The sequence below is a fragment of the Belonocnema kinseyi genome, chromosome 3 (assembly GCF_010883055.1).
Source record: "Belonocnema kinseyi isolate 2016_QV_RU_SX_M_011 chromosome 3, B_treatae_v1, whole genome shotgun sequence".
Classification (NCBI taxonomy): domain Eukaryota; kingdom Metazoa; phylum Arthropoda; class Insecta; order Hymenoptera; family Cynipidae; genus Belonocnema; species Belonocnema kinseyi.
Genome location: NC_046659.1, coordinates 18048471 through 18063204, shown reverse-complemented (window position 1 = coordinate 18063204; position 14734 = coordinate 18048471). Strand labels below are relative to the sequence as shown.

The window sequence follows — 14734 nt, the reverse complement described above, 5'->3', positions numbered from 1 at the left end:
TACCCCAGTGCGAATTCTCTTAATTAAAAGCCTAATCCTCTCTTTCGTGACTAAAGTTGCATGGTGTATGACGATATTATCCCTAACTAGAAGTAGTGAGAGAACGATTTCTGAAACAAAATTTCTAGAAAAGGACCAGCCTAATACACAAGGGACAGGCGCACATAGAAAACATGGAATTCAGAGATAGGCGAAAAGGCTCAATTGACAAAAAGATAACAAACAGAAGTAGATAGACAAATGACAGGGACAACTGAGATATAGAAAAAGGGGAATAAAAGGGGTATCTCTTAATTCAAATCAGTGGAATTTTATTCACTAACAATGATATACTTCCAGCTATTTGAATCAGTGAAATTAAATTATGAAAATAGCCAAAAGTACGTTACTGATTTTGAGCTAAATTGTACCGAGAAGCAGTGGATTTTTTAAAAATCGAAAACGATATACTGTGATATGCGAGTGATATTCAGGCAAGGAGAAAAGGGAATTCAAAGAGATAGGATAGATAGGAAATAGAGAAAGATATAGATAGAAACAGATGGAGCTGGATAGAAAAGAGATAGAATGAAGTAAGGCTGGATAATCAAATAATACAAAAATATGAAGAAACATACTATTGTTTAATTCAAGAGTTGCTAAAAGTACTGGAAGCAATTAACGAACAGAAAAATACTGAACGTACTGAAATAAGTTTTCCGAATAATAATGAGGCAAAGAAACCAATTGCTAAGTGTGAAATATTTGTTGAGAAAAGAATGTATTTATTTTAACCTAAAACATTAATAGGTATTTTTCGGAGTAAAAGGTATTGAGTATATCTTAATTAAGACTGTGAAAGAAACAGAAATTTAAAAACTAACTAACAAAATAGTGAACACATCAAAATAAATGCAGCTGCAACCTTTTTAATAATAAATACAATTTTTCTATTCGAACTAAAATATTAAAATCAAAATTATTTGAGTATTTTAAGCATTTTCATTTTTATAAGAAAATATATGCCATATAAATACAATAAGAATTAAAAAAGCAATATAATATTCCAATGGTAAAGAATTTCCTTTTTATTAATTTCAGTCTTTTTGTTAATTGCTTCCAGTAGTTCATAATCTCTTCAGTTAAATGATATTGGGTTTTTTCAAGACATTGTGGAATAATTTTTTCGCTGCAATATATTTTTCAGTAATGAAATTTTGAGTTTTGATGTGTGTACATTTTAAGTAGTAATATGGATATTTGTGTAGTGTTTATAAAATTTTTCTAAACTTTGTGAAATCATTTTGGTTTAGCTCAGGACAAGGTTCTCCAGCGAACAACTAATAGGTACACAGTTTTCTTTTTAATTCCGAAGTCTTTAATGTAGTGCCCGTACTTAATACTCAAAGCTAAATGCGTAAGACGTACAAGGTTCGTCGTACTAAATAATACGTTCTTTGATTCTATACTACATATTCATTGTTTATACGTGGCTATTAATTATTCAGTTGTTTAAAAGATTTTTTTAAATTGAAAATTGTTCATGAAAAATGTCTTTCCCTTCACTTACAATCTTTAAAATCGATCTGTTACATTGAAAGCAATAACGTGTCTGAACAGGCATAGACTGCATTATGCCACGCAGTAACGACGTTTCTTCGTCTTGCAGGACTTTACGATTAATTTTTTGTCATTAACCACTTGCGCTCCTATTATAAAACGTATAGCACAAGTAAACCATATTTATAGCATATTTTGAAAAAAATGTAAAAAAAATTAAAGAACACTTATTTTCAAAAACGCGATTCTGATTTCTTGTTTTCAAAAAATTTGAAAGTACATGTCGCTAAAAACAGACTCAGAATGTTACCACGATTTTTTACCTCCCATAACCGCAATACAAAGAAGATTCTTGCTTTCCGTAGTTTTAATTTTTGTTTCGTAAGTAGGAAGGGTAACAACTATTTACTAGGAACTACAAGAAACAAAATCGTTACGTTTATTTATAATTTTTTTTCGTTTCTATAATGTAAATGAAATTTGAACTATTTTTTATTAAACAAGTAATCTGTATTATTATATCATATATAATTACAAAAGAAATAAGTTCGGAACACTAAACGTACACACAAACCATCAATATTCTGCAGACTGATGCATTCAAGCAGAGTGCGAAACAATCGCGTAGGGTACTTTGGATGATCTCTAGAAGCTTCATAATTTTTGCAGATAGTTTGAAAGTAAAAAAATAACTAATCCCATCATCTATTCATCGTAAAATTCTAAGCCTTGCTGCTTTTATTCACAAAAAATATCTATATGTTAGAAAACTGCGTGGATGTAAATTCTAAGCTACAATTAGAACGGAAAATACCAGCAGCTTTGGTAAAAATGTACATCCTAATTATAAAGAAAAAATCGCAGCTTTTAAAAGGATACACTTAGATCTGAACATCTCTAATAGTCCTAAAATCCACGCAGTTATCCACCATATAGAAGATTTTGGTTAAAAAAGCCAAGCTCAGGATTTAACAGTGAACAGTAAATTAGTGAAAGTAGAATTAAATCATAAACACACATTTGAAGATTAATATTGATACACCTCTGACTCCAATGTGGACAAGTAGGTGAAACGAAGGGCATAGCGTGGGATTAATGCAACTAGTATATTCCTTCCGGTATCGGTACTAATTCACTTCTAGTTCGAGCGTCTTCGAGGTTAGACGGGCTTGGTTTTTCCTTGATCTATCTATTATTCAAGACAGATTTTTGAATGGGCTCAGCGTCATTCAAGATGAAAACCTCATTGTAAAAAGAAAGGTTTGGTTCTTGATTTTGTATTGGAGGAAAATAAAATCTTTTATTATTATGTGAGAGGGATTTTCGAAATAAACTTAAACCATAAAGAAAATTACGCAATCATATCTGCCTCGGGTGAATCCACACTTCTTTAATTTTCTCGTTATCAACATTTAAACGCAAATATGTGTTACCATTAAATCTAACTGTAAAGTGGTTAGTGCTAATTTGAATGTCTTACCAGTAGCGGAACCAACCTGTATTACCATTACTAAATAATATGCATGTAGCTTTTAACAAATTTAAGATCTTTTTATTAAAATAAGTCAAATGCAGTGATAATTAAATTCATTATATTAGTAAACACAAAATCGACCCCTGGTTAGAAAATTTGAGAATGTAACAAACCTTCTTTAATATGTTGGGCTCCTAAAAAAATATAATTAGATTTGAATGGTTATATATGCAGTTCTATTAACCACACTCGAAAAAAAGGTTTAAACAATTTCTTGTTTGACGTGTTCACAGCTTTTCTTGAGTTTATATTTTTTTTAGATTCATAGAGGCCAACATTTTATTCACCCCTGTTTTCGGAAAAATTCCTAATAACTATGTAAATACAAAACCAATTTTTTCTGGTTCTTGAAAATTCTCCAACAACAAAAATGCACTAAAAAAATCGTAAAGACCCAGGAAACGAAATTAGAAATTGAAATTTCACTGTATTACCGATTTTACTTTATGGGTATTGGCACCTTTTTTGCTACATTTCTGCGAAACACACCTTTCTTTTTTAATAATTCTTGTATACGACCTGTCGTTTTCAAGAAAAATCAAAATAACGATTAAAAGTTGTGGAAAATACAATATTAAGCTATTTCCTGCTATCCAAAAAGGTACATTTTTATCAGCATTCAGCTTTATTAACTATTCTTATAAAACTTTTTAATAAAATCAATACTTTCAGAGAAAAATGAGAATAACTTACGTTTCTTATATATTTATCGCCCAGGATCGCACATAAACATTAGTCGATTTTCAAAAGTTTTTTTTTTAATTTTTAGAAAATGTTATTATGAAAATACACCTTTTTGCGTTGGTTCCGAATTAAAATAACAATTTTTTGTATTTTTAAAACACTTTACAGAGTGGTTAGAGACTGATTCTGTGTAGCTTCTCAAAACTATGAAAATAGGTTGCTAACAATATATAAATATGAAGAATAGGGTTCAAAAAGTCCAGAGAAGACAGCTAAGGGTAACTAGAGTAAGAGCTGATAAGATAAAAGCGAATTAGATAAAAGGGAATAGGAAAATAATGTTAAATACAACACATGATAGTTTATCAGTTCTGCCATTCTATGTACAATTAACGGAACTAACCTCTTGCCAGAACATTTGTCGTAATCAGAACTTTTTCAAGACCATTTCTGAATCTATCCAAAACCTCAATCCTTTGTTGAACCGTCAAATCCCCAGACAGTATGGCCACTGCATGTCCGTCTTTTGTCATATTATCTGCTAGCCAGCTTGCTGTCTTCCTGGTCTAGAATGTATTTGATTATTTATTAAAAAATTATATCATTTAAAGTTTAAAATTTTATAAAATATATTACAGTTTGTGGTTGTTTGTGTAAAAGAAATAAATTAGATTTTTATGCTCTAACTTCAGGTAATGAAAGACGGAATTGTTATTTAATCCTAATAATCGATAGCTGACTGTATCCTTTGCGAGATACTGCATAACTTATGAGTGTGAATTTCTGAGCATCAACGCGAGTGGAAGGCGATGGTGTACGCTATAGACGAGTTCAAAAAGCTGACAGGAAAATTTTGAAATTACGCGAGACAATAGTTATCTGGGCGCACACGAATCACGGGGTATTTTTTTCCAACAGCAGTCCAAGAAAGTTGCAAGCTAAAGGCTGATCCGAAACAGTGACAAGAGCGCCGTAACATACGTTCCTAACCATATTTCAAAATACGCGAACGCCAATATTCTTCTGACATTGTTCACTAGAATTCATTTCTTTGCCCATCATTTGGAAACCTAAAAAGTTAAGCTTTCGAGGTATCTGTTGAAAAAAATTAATAAAAATTGAAAAAAAAAAGGTTCACACTTCCCCAAAAATCAGAATCTCAGTAAAGTACATACAAAAATTTGCAAACTCTCCGGCTCAAGGTATAGAATCCCGGACGGTGTGCTGTACTTTGGACATTGTGCTTTCAATGCTGTTTTTCTTTTGTTGATTTTGACTTGAAACATTTTACATGAGTTTCCCATGTAAAATGCATGGGGAAAAATAACTTTTGTTATTTTAAAAATAATTTTTCAGGGTTTGGAAAAACTTGACGTGAAAGTATGGAGGCCTGTAGAGAATTATCCAATGAAGATCTTCATGTATCAGACATATTGGTTTGAGACCTCTAACACCCTACGAGATCCTACCTCTAACACAATACAACGAGATCCTGAAAACTACCCTTAAAACCAGAAATGTCAATTCTTCATGAAATCGACCTTTTACCACGGTATTGATGTCCGCTAAATTATATTCATGGTCATAAATAACATTTATAATCTTGACTTATATTTAGAAAACATCCATGATTCTTTCTTTCGTCTCTTAGGCATCCTAACCCCACCTGTCATTCGACTGAGAGTAATTCCATGTCGCGCAGCCCCCTAAAATGTTAAAGTCTTTATTGTCACCCACAGCCCAAGCGCGGTTTAGCAGTTGGTCCGCTACTCGTAGACTTTTATGTGTCGAGAGTGAATTAATCGCGCGAAATCCCCTCCTAGCAAACTCTGGCCCGAGCCAAGAAGACCCAAACCAAGGACCTGCCCCCCTCTCATGGATCTTAATTGATTCCTCCCGACTGGCACACCGTCTCCATCACCGTGCCCACAACTGGACCACCCGCTTCCCCCTGTAGCGTTTTTACAAACCCAAGGTACGCGATACCCCCCAACCTCACTATATCTCTAGCCTAAAACTCCCTATAACCATACGGCTAGAATAAGGCGCGAATTTCCTACGTAATTGATATTAGCAATAAAACATTCTCTTTCATCTTAAAATTACTTTGCTTTTCCTTTTGTAAATTAATTTCCTTCTCTTATTAAGTTTAATACTTTTGAATCAGTCTCAACCCACAGACTGAACTCAGTATTCTCTTCTTTCTCTTAATTGAAATTATTTGCATTGGTGTAATAGAATATATAACAGCACTGCTTAATGAATTGTCAATTATTTAAACAAATGGAATTCGGTTGAATGATTTTTTCCCAAAATTCAATTTTTCCCATAAAAATTATTACTATTGATCCAGAAGAATATTTATTAACATTAGTTCATTAATTTTTGTTTAAAATTTTTTTTAAATTAATTTTTAATTTTGTTAACAAATTGCACTTGTTTGAACTTTTTCTCGAAATTCTTGTAATGAAAATTATTACTGTTGGTCTAGCGGAATACTTATAGAGATTAGTTAATTAATTTTGAATTATGTAAACAAATTCCTCTTGTTTAAATTAGGTTATTTTCTCTAAAAATAAGTGTAACTACCAGTTCATTATCGTTAATAACGTAAATTTCTTCTTAAATGTTTCCCAATTCTATAAACAATAAATTATTATTTATTTTCGAAAACCTTTAATTTGTTTAAATAGTAATTTTTCCAGCCAAATGGAATCTGTTTACATAATTCAAAATTAATTAACCAATGTTGTTAAATATTCCACTAGATCAACAGTAGTAATTTTTATTGAATAAAAAATAAACACAAAATTATTTAAACAAATGAAATTTGTTCAAACAATTAAAAATTTAATCAAATAATATTGATAAATATTTCAATGAAGAAATATGAATAAATTTTAATGAAAATAATTAAACAAAAAATTATTTAAACAAACTCTATTTGTTAAAATAATTGAAAGTTAGTAAACCAATCTTAATCAATATTCCACTAGACCAATTTAAATGATTTTCAGTAAAAAAAGACGAGAATACAGTGCCCAAAAGGTCGATTTCATGCAGAATTTACATTTTTAGTTTTGAGGGTAGTTTTCAGGGACTCTTGGGGGTATGTTCGAGGTGTCAACCCCATATGTCTCATACATGAAATTTTTCATTGAGTAATTCTCTACAAGCTTATATACTTTCCCGTCACATTTTCCCAAACCCTAAAAAATTATTCAAAAACTCAAAAAGTGAATTTCGCAAAGTATTTTACATGGGAAACTTCAAGTCAAAACAAGTACTTCTTAAAGTCAAGATTTAAAAAAAATGAATTTTTGATTTGATTTGGAATAAAAGAGGAGAGGGGGGGGCGTTGCCCTCTAGAATGAAAAAAATTGTTTATGCATTTTGGACCACACTAGAGAACAAGCAATGTTGATGATATACTCTTCCACTTTTTTTCACGCATAACGATGTCGGCTTGATTGACTCGGAAAGAATGATCCGTCTGAAGAGTAACATTCCAGTACTGTAATACTTCATTTTAAAACTGGCACTAGAATGTATCTCTAGAAAGGCACCCGTTATGTTAAATAGTCCTAGGTTCGGTCAGTGGTCATCATTATAAAAAAAATTTCTCTTCATAGAACATTTTCGTATCATTTCGGTAAATGTCTTTCGGACGCTCACATTTTTCGTGCTCTATGGGCTCATAGATATGGCGGATTCGAATTATGTATCTTACATTACTCGTAGGGTTACACACGTCTTTACGCGGACTCAGTTGGCTAGTGCGTACCGTAGATTTAGGTTTATTGGCTCAGGTTAGGTAGTTTAGGTAGCATTCAAATCTCCAGCGGGTGCGATTTTCCAAAGCGTTTGAGCGTGGGTTTATATGTGTAAGTGACCGTTTTGCGAAAAAGCTCGGCTGAGGTTTTGTCGAAAAAATCGAAGTGGTTCGATAGCTCAATTGAATAGTGCTTGTGGTGGATTTAGGTTTATAAACTCAGGTTAGGCAGTTTAGGTAGAGTTCGAATTCCTAGCAGGTGAGATTTTTTGAAACGTTTAATTGCGGGATTATGTTTGTAAGTGAACGTGCTTGCAATTGTGTAATTACAAAATAAACTAAGGGCAGTGATAATATATCAAGCATTTTTCTTTCAAAATTAAATAATTAAATTACCCTTTCTTATGTGGTATATAACATCTACATAACACTGTTACAACATGGTTAAATGCGTGTTACAAAACTTATGTCATAGATTTACAGAGCAGAGTGTGAAATTTCTGTCACAGATAAGTTACCTATGCCTTACCAGTTATGTAACATGTTACAATCTGTTATTTAACAGTTACATAACTGTTATGTAACCATGTTTCGTGAGACGAAGGAGGACTGGATGAATAAATTGAGAAACAGAGCATCAATTATAATCAAGACTTGAGGATATTCGTACGGACAGTCGTGCACAATCTTGGAAAGTCATGGGTGGAGCTGGGCAGGGTGAGGGATGGTAGACTAAAATTTTGCCAATTATACCGCTATATACCAATTTGGAAAAAATTTCATATTGAGACCACTTTACCTAAAAACATAATACGTTTTGCCACGAACGACCAGTTAGGCACAGTATAAACTTAAACCCATGCGGAGGAGAACCTCCTGTTCGCTCTTCGCCTGCCTTTATCACGACTTACGTTCCACAAATCGGCTCTTTCACGATTTATTTGATCACCAGCATCTCGCTACGAGCTGGCGATCATCCCCTCCTTCTAAGCCTCCAACTCCATTTCCCAACTCGATTAAGCTATACTGCTACAGTGTTGAATGTTGTAATTAGATCGTCAATTTCATAAACATTTTACACACTTTTCTACATCTTGGTGAAATCGTTTAAACTTAAGGGGTAAGTATAGATTGCGCCCGCACCTGACAGGCTAATTTAACCTGGCGCGCATGCATTTTAAAAGTCTCGAAAAGCAAAAAAACTGCCTGCAACGCTGATAACTTATTTTAGCTAAAGTAACGGAGTACTTTCATTTCACCTGCAGTCCAGTCGGCGAGATGTAGTAAGAGCAGATCAAGTAGACCGATATTCAATTCTGGTTAATTGATTTTTACCAACTAAGGGCAGGTGATTCAATAATAGCGCCATGTGTTATGGGTCTTGTGTTTCTTTTTTGATAGTGGTTTGATGGCCAATGAAGCATTAACTTAAACTATGTCATGTTCAAAATATCGATTATGGTATCCTACATAAGTTTTAATTTGTGTTATAAGAAATTTTAATATTGGTAATAGAATTCAGCATGAAGTCAGTTGTGTTTAATTCAGATTTTGTTTAATTTTTTATTGGTGTTTTGAGTCTTATTCGAGCTGCATTCCAAGAATTTCACTTCTTAGCACGCTTATTTTTGCAGTGATTTCAGCAGGTGAACTATTATTATAAAAATAGCATCGAAAAGATGCCAGGTACTTTAATTAATCACACAAAAGCCGGAAAGCAGGTTCCAGGATTCCCCTGCATCGAGGGATTTGGAATCCTGTGTTTGCGTGCTAAGGCCGTTAAAGGTTTATTCTTGATTAGTTAATGGAATCTTACTCTTGCGGAAACTTATATTAATTTGTGCATTATGGCTTTCGCCATCACGTTGACTGTAGACTAATTTCCTTCTTCATTTTACATGGTTACATTCGTTTGCGGCTCACGGTTGTTACGAATTACTGGTTAGGGGATGAATCGAGGGTCGACAGAATGAGGTGGAATTTTTGTGAGTCTTGATGAGATCCGAACGAATTTCTTGATTCTGCTTCCATTTGAATAACGGTCACAGGCTTTCCATCCAACCTCTTTTATCGAGATGTAGGCGTTTATTAGGGACGTGAGTCCCAAATATGTGTTTCTGCATATCCTCAAGTGAATTGATCCTGAAGCCAGGAAATAGTGATGTCTATCACAAGAAGGATCCTGACAGACGCCTCCCCTTCAGGGATGGTAGAATATTTATTCATGATGCCTAGAGTACAGCGCAACTAAAACTGTTATTGTTTACTATTTACGTATCACGAAATATTATTGTGCCCTAAAAATGATTTAACATGTAGCTTCCGGGGATCGAAATTATCTTTTTGTTGAAATATCTTAGCACACTTAATGCGTGTTAGCTATTTTTTTACACGTAACAGTATAAACTGTCACTTGAATATAACTTTAAATAGATCTTCGACTATACTTAAGTCATACGCGCTCTATTTTCAACGCCCCTAAGACACAGACAGTCATTGTTAGTAGAATGAGGTCAAATAAAACAAAATACACATTCGATTTGAATAAAAAATAAATTAAACTTACATGGCAGAAGATGATAGCTTGCCCAATTGTTATTACACCGTAAATATTTGTAATAGCTGTATATTTTTCATCTATATTTTTACATCTGACGTAGTATTGTTTAATGTTATCAAGGCTTTCCTCTTCTCTCAATAATCGAATTATCAAAGGATTAGGGACTATAATTTCGGCAAACTCCATTACTGCTGCTTCGTAGGTGGCTGAGAAAAACATCATCTGGCATGTTCGTGGAAGGGACCTATAGAATATAAAGAATTATCCCAATTTTTCCATACAACTTTTTTTATATATAAACATAAGAATTGTTTAATGAAATTCCTCTATCAGTATCTGATTTTAGCTATTCTGCTTCTCATAGCATACGGCTACACTTTAGCTAACTGGATACAACACATACTCGTTTGGAAAATAAAGGTAACCGTGCCCATTAGGATACTATAGAAGCGATAGTGATACCGTTCTTAGGTTTATAGAAGACCCTACTCCTCACTATCCAGTAACTAAGCAGATTAACTTTCAGATTCATATTCAGATTGTTCTGTTGTGCCTAGCATTGTAAAATAATTATTTATTTTAAATTAATCAAACTAAGTTCGTACGTAACATTGACTATTTTTATATTATTTGACCAAAGTACACGAAGTGGTATCTGTGACCTAATTATTTTTAAATTGGACAAGCGATATATTGGAATGGTCTAAAATCATCTGTTGACCTGTTTGTCTCCCAAAAAGGGCATATTGCCTCCCTAACTTTGTGAGGCTTCCGGAAAAAATTCACTGCGATTTTGAGCCGCAAAATATGCAACAAAGTTCCGAAAAATCCCATAAGATAATTATGGGGAAAATTTTGTTTTTGGAAAAATAAGATTCACGTTTCTGAATTTCAACTTAGCTTGCGGGATTTGTTAGAATGTATTGCAGTTTCTATTTAATCATTTTATCTAAACAACTTCTAATTTTTACACCCCCTCCTTCAAACAGTCCTAAAAATGTCTCGAAAAACTTAAGTTGACCACATTGCGCAAAATTGACACAATATGTGAGCACTGTTTTTAACTTTTTTGCCATCAATAATTTTTCTTCGACCACTGAATTGTCTGTAATCATTTTTTAATAAGGTTACAATTGTTTAAACAATTTCCATTTGTTTAAATAATTTGTTCTCCTAGCTCATACAAAGGTTCATATTTTGTTATTAAAACAATCTTGTTCTAAAATAAATGTTTAAAATTTATATTTTCTGTAATGAATGCAGTAATTTGTCATTATTTAGAGTCAAATTTTTGGGTGAAACCATTATTTAATTGTTCAAGCCATTTACTAAAGTTTAATTGTACATTTTAATGGAAATGTGATGAAAAATCTGACTTTTTTCGGATAAATTTGATTAACCTTATTACATATCGTAAAATATTTCAATTATATACAAATTGTTAAAATAATTAATACTTGCTCAAACAATTGTTTTTAATTTCACATGAAAAGATTGTTTTTGTTACTACTTTTATTAACTAAGGTTAATCGTGCAGATTAGTAAACAGTGGTCTCAAATAAACTAAAAATGTTTGTATTTCTAATTCGCTACTCGAAATTACAACGAAAATTATGGTGATTAATTATTTAAAGAATTTGTATAGAATTTTAAATATATTAAACTGTTGAGTTGTTTTAAGAAAAATACAATTATAGACGACTTCATACATCATTGAGAGAAAATGTCGAAGGAAAAACGCAAGTACTACCGTATTGATATAAGATTAATAAATAAATAAACAATTAGTCAAAGCAGGCATCGCGCGCCTACACAAAAGGGATTCGTAGAAAAAAAAGGGGTTTCGTCCAAACCAAACACAAATGGTTCATTCGGTCCATGAAGTTTAGGTTTGGATTCCCCCAATTTATGTTGAAGGCTAGGGCAAGGGATGCTCGACACCGTAATTACATAGAGAAATGGCACTGCTTCGAAATTGAATTGCCTCATTTCACTCCATTATACTAGAATTAAATCTTTCTTATATATCTAGAGCTTATTCATGTTTTGATTACAATCTGTATTCGGAGTGAGAAGCTTGATAATTTCAATAGTTTTTCTTAAAAAAACTATTAAATTATCCAGTTTTTCACTCCGTAAATGTATTTAATCCAAAACTGCAATACGCTCTACGTATTTAGAAAAGATGCAATTCTAATGTTTACGGAGTATAATGAGGCAATTCAATTTCGAGTTCGGGTCGTGGTTCCGACGCCCTTAAGTGCAAGATTAGTTGCACTCTGAGTCGAAATTAATTTGGTGACCATGCCGCATACTTTAAAGCACATGCCAGTGATTCGACTGAGTATGCAACTCATCATGGCCTTAAACGGTATTCCTTAGAGTTAAAAGCGGATTTTACCCCGAAAACTAAAAAGGAAAGAAAGGCTACAAAAAAATTAATAAATAAGCCAAAGTATGACCTTATATGTAGAAGTGATTCACACTATTCTCATGAGTCTTCGCATTGCTAGTGATTATTATATATAATATTTGATAATGTTTATAATATATGATATAAGTATATAGTATACATACACACAAAAAATTATTTCAAGATAGTTTCATGTCAGTTTAGAGGCACGTTCGACCTTACAGTATTCGTGTCCAGGCGCTACGTAAGTTGAACGTGGTTTACACTATAAAAAAATGTCTGGTAATTTTACCGCTTTCTGAGTAGGTCCTATTAATACCTACTTCCAAAGTAAAGTTTTCACTGACAATAACAAATATCCACTTTCAGTATGGAATTTAACCTTTAGGTTATGTAAGTTTCCAGACAGTTTCTGCAAAATCCAAATGCATTATGAATTTTAGGTAGTAGTATTCTAACAAAAATATTCGTGTTCTTATTCGACATGGTAACTTTATCATCTACATGAGAAATGTTAATAATGGTAATTTGACTAGAAATGGTAAATTTCCCCTTCAAATAAGGAATAAAGCAGAAACCAGTTTTTTTAATTTAAAAAATGTTGTTTAATATTTTTTATCAATTTTGCAAATAATTTTTTTCCATAATTTATAGCGTTCTGAAACACGCTCTTTTACACATAATTTTAAATGTACCATTTATTCATTATTATCCGCAACTTTGAAACTGAACAATTACTTATACTACGTTCAGAGCTGTGCAAGTCCGCCGCGTTATCAGTTATCAAATTTAAAGCCTTAAGATTACGTTGGAAAAAGGAACCTTTAACAGTTTCTGTAATTTTACCAGCGTCAACAAATTCAACACTCTGAAAGTAGTTCCATTTATTACCTACTCTGAAAGTCACCGATTCACAAGCAGAAACTGTACTTCTACAACGCCTTGCTATATTGTAATTCTAAAAGTGATAAACTTACAATATTGGTTGGAACTTCTAGTATGCAAGTTACATTCACCCTATAATCAGAGTAGTAAAATTATACCAATTTTTTGTTGGTAATTTTACCATTCGAAGTGGTACAATATTTAATTTTTTTACAGTGTACTCTCGAGCGTAAAAATCTCAAAATGACTAAGAAAATATTATCATCCCACTTTTTCTTCTACATGACTTTAATGTGTATAAAAATCTTTTGTTTTTAATTGAACGAAATTGTAAATGGCGTTTTTTTAGTTGCAAAAAAAAAACAATTTTTTTTATTTACAAAAAAATCTAAATGAAAAAAAATCGCTGGCATATTATTAGAGTACCAGAAAAGAGATTTCTAAAACACTATAATAAAAGTACAATTGGATCAGGCTAAAAGAAGTTACACTAACTTGAAGGTGAAAAAGCAAATGAAAACGTGAAAACTGCAGGCACCTGTATAAGCTATTGATAAATGGACCTATGGTTTGGTGAATAATTACAGGTCTACGAGGATTATAACTTAGCCAAGTTTTAACCTGATTAAATAATAATAATTATAGGTGGGAATATTTAACGTGTTCTGCTAGATATGTAAATCGGGACCAAAATAAACTTATTCTATATTTCATGATATAATATATAGTAAAAATTATAGAATTATTAATTTATTATGTGAGATTTTGCTGATTATTGGTAAAATAAGTTTCTGGAGAAACGAGAAAAAATGTACTTCGGCCCGGATTTAAACCGGGAACGCCACTATTCAAGACTGGAGCGTAAAAGCGCGAGAACCCACTACATTTTTTTGCAGTTGAGAAGTTAACATGAGAAGATTTAGTGGAAATGAAATCTGACACGTGGTTCGATAAAATCGAATTCTTAGCGTTCGATTTATGTAATAAACACATGTTGTTTTGTAACGCAATAAAATGTTTATCACATTATAGGGAGCAATTAGTGTTTGCGGAAAATGTACTATTGCCACCCTCCACCCTATCAAGGATCCTGGCAAAGAGACCTAAAGGGCGCGTTTGCAGTTAACTAAGTGTGTATGTATATATATATATATGTATATATATATATTCTTCTTGACTTCGAGAAGCGAACCATGTTCGTTATCGAATTTTCGGCAACAGCTGACAAAAACATCATAGCCAAGAAGAATGAAAAAAAGAGAGGTATCGAGACCTTATAAGGGAGTTGCAACGATTGTACCCGGAATATTCTGTTAAACTGATCGTCCTTATCATCGGCGCTCTTGG

General features: G+C 32.5%; 1 protein-coding gene across 1 annotated transcript in view; it reads right to left on the bottom strand.

Moving 5' to 3' along the window:
* The window catches only part of LOC117169168 (DEAD-box helicase Dbp80), a 260485-nt gene that overhangs the window by 26721 nt on the left and 219030 nt on the right, over nucleotides 1–14734 (bottom strand). The window contains exons 6-7 of the mRNA XM_033355394.1: nucleotides 10096–10333; nucleotides 4161–4323 (exon numbers count right to left, since the gene is read on the bottom strand). Coding sequence (XP_033211285.1) covers nucleotides 4161–4323; nucleotides 10096–10333 — 401 coding nt within the window. The remainder of the gene's footprint in view (nucleotides 1–4160; nucleotides 4324–10095; nucleotides 10334–14734) is intronic.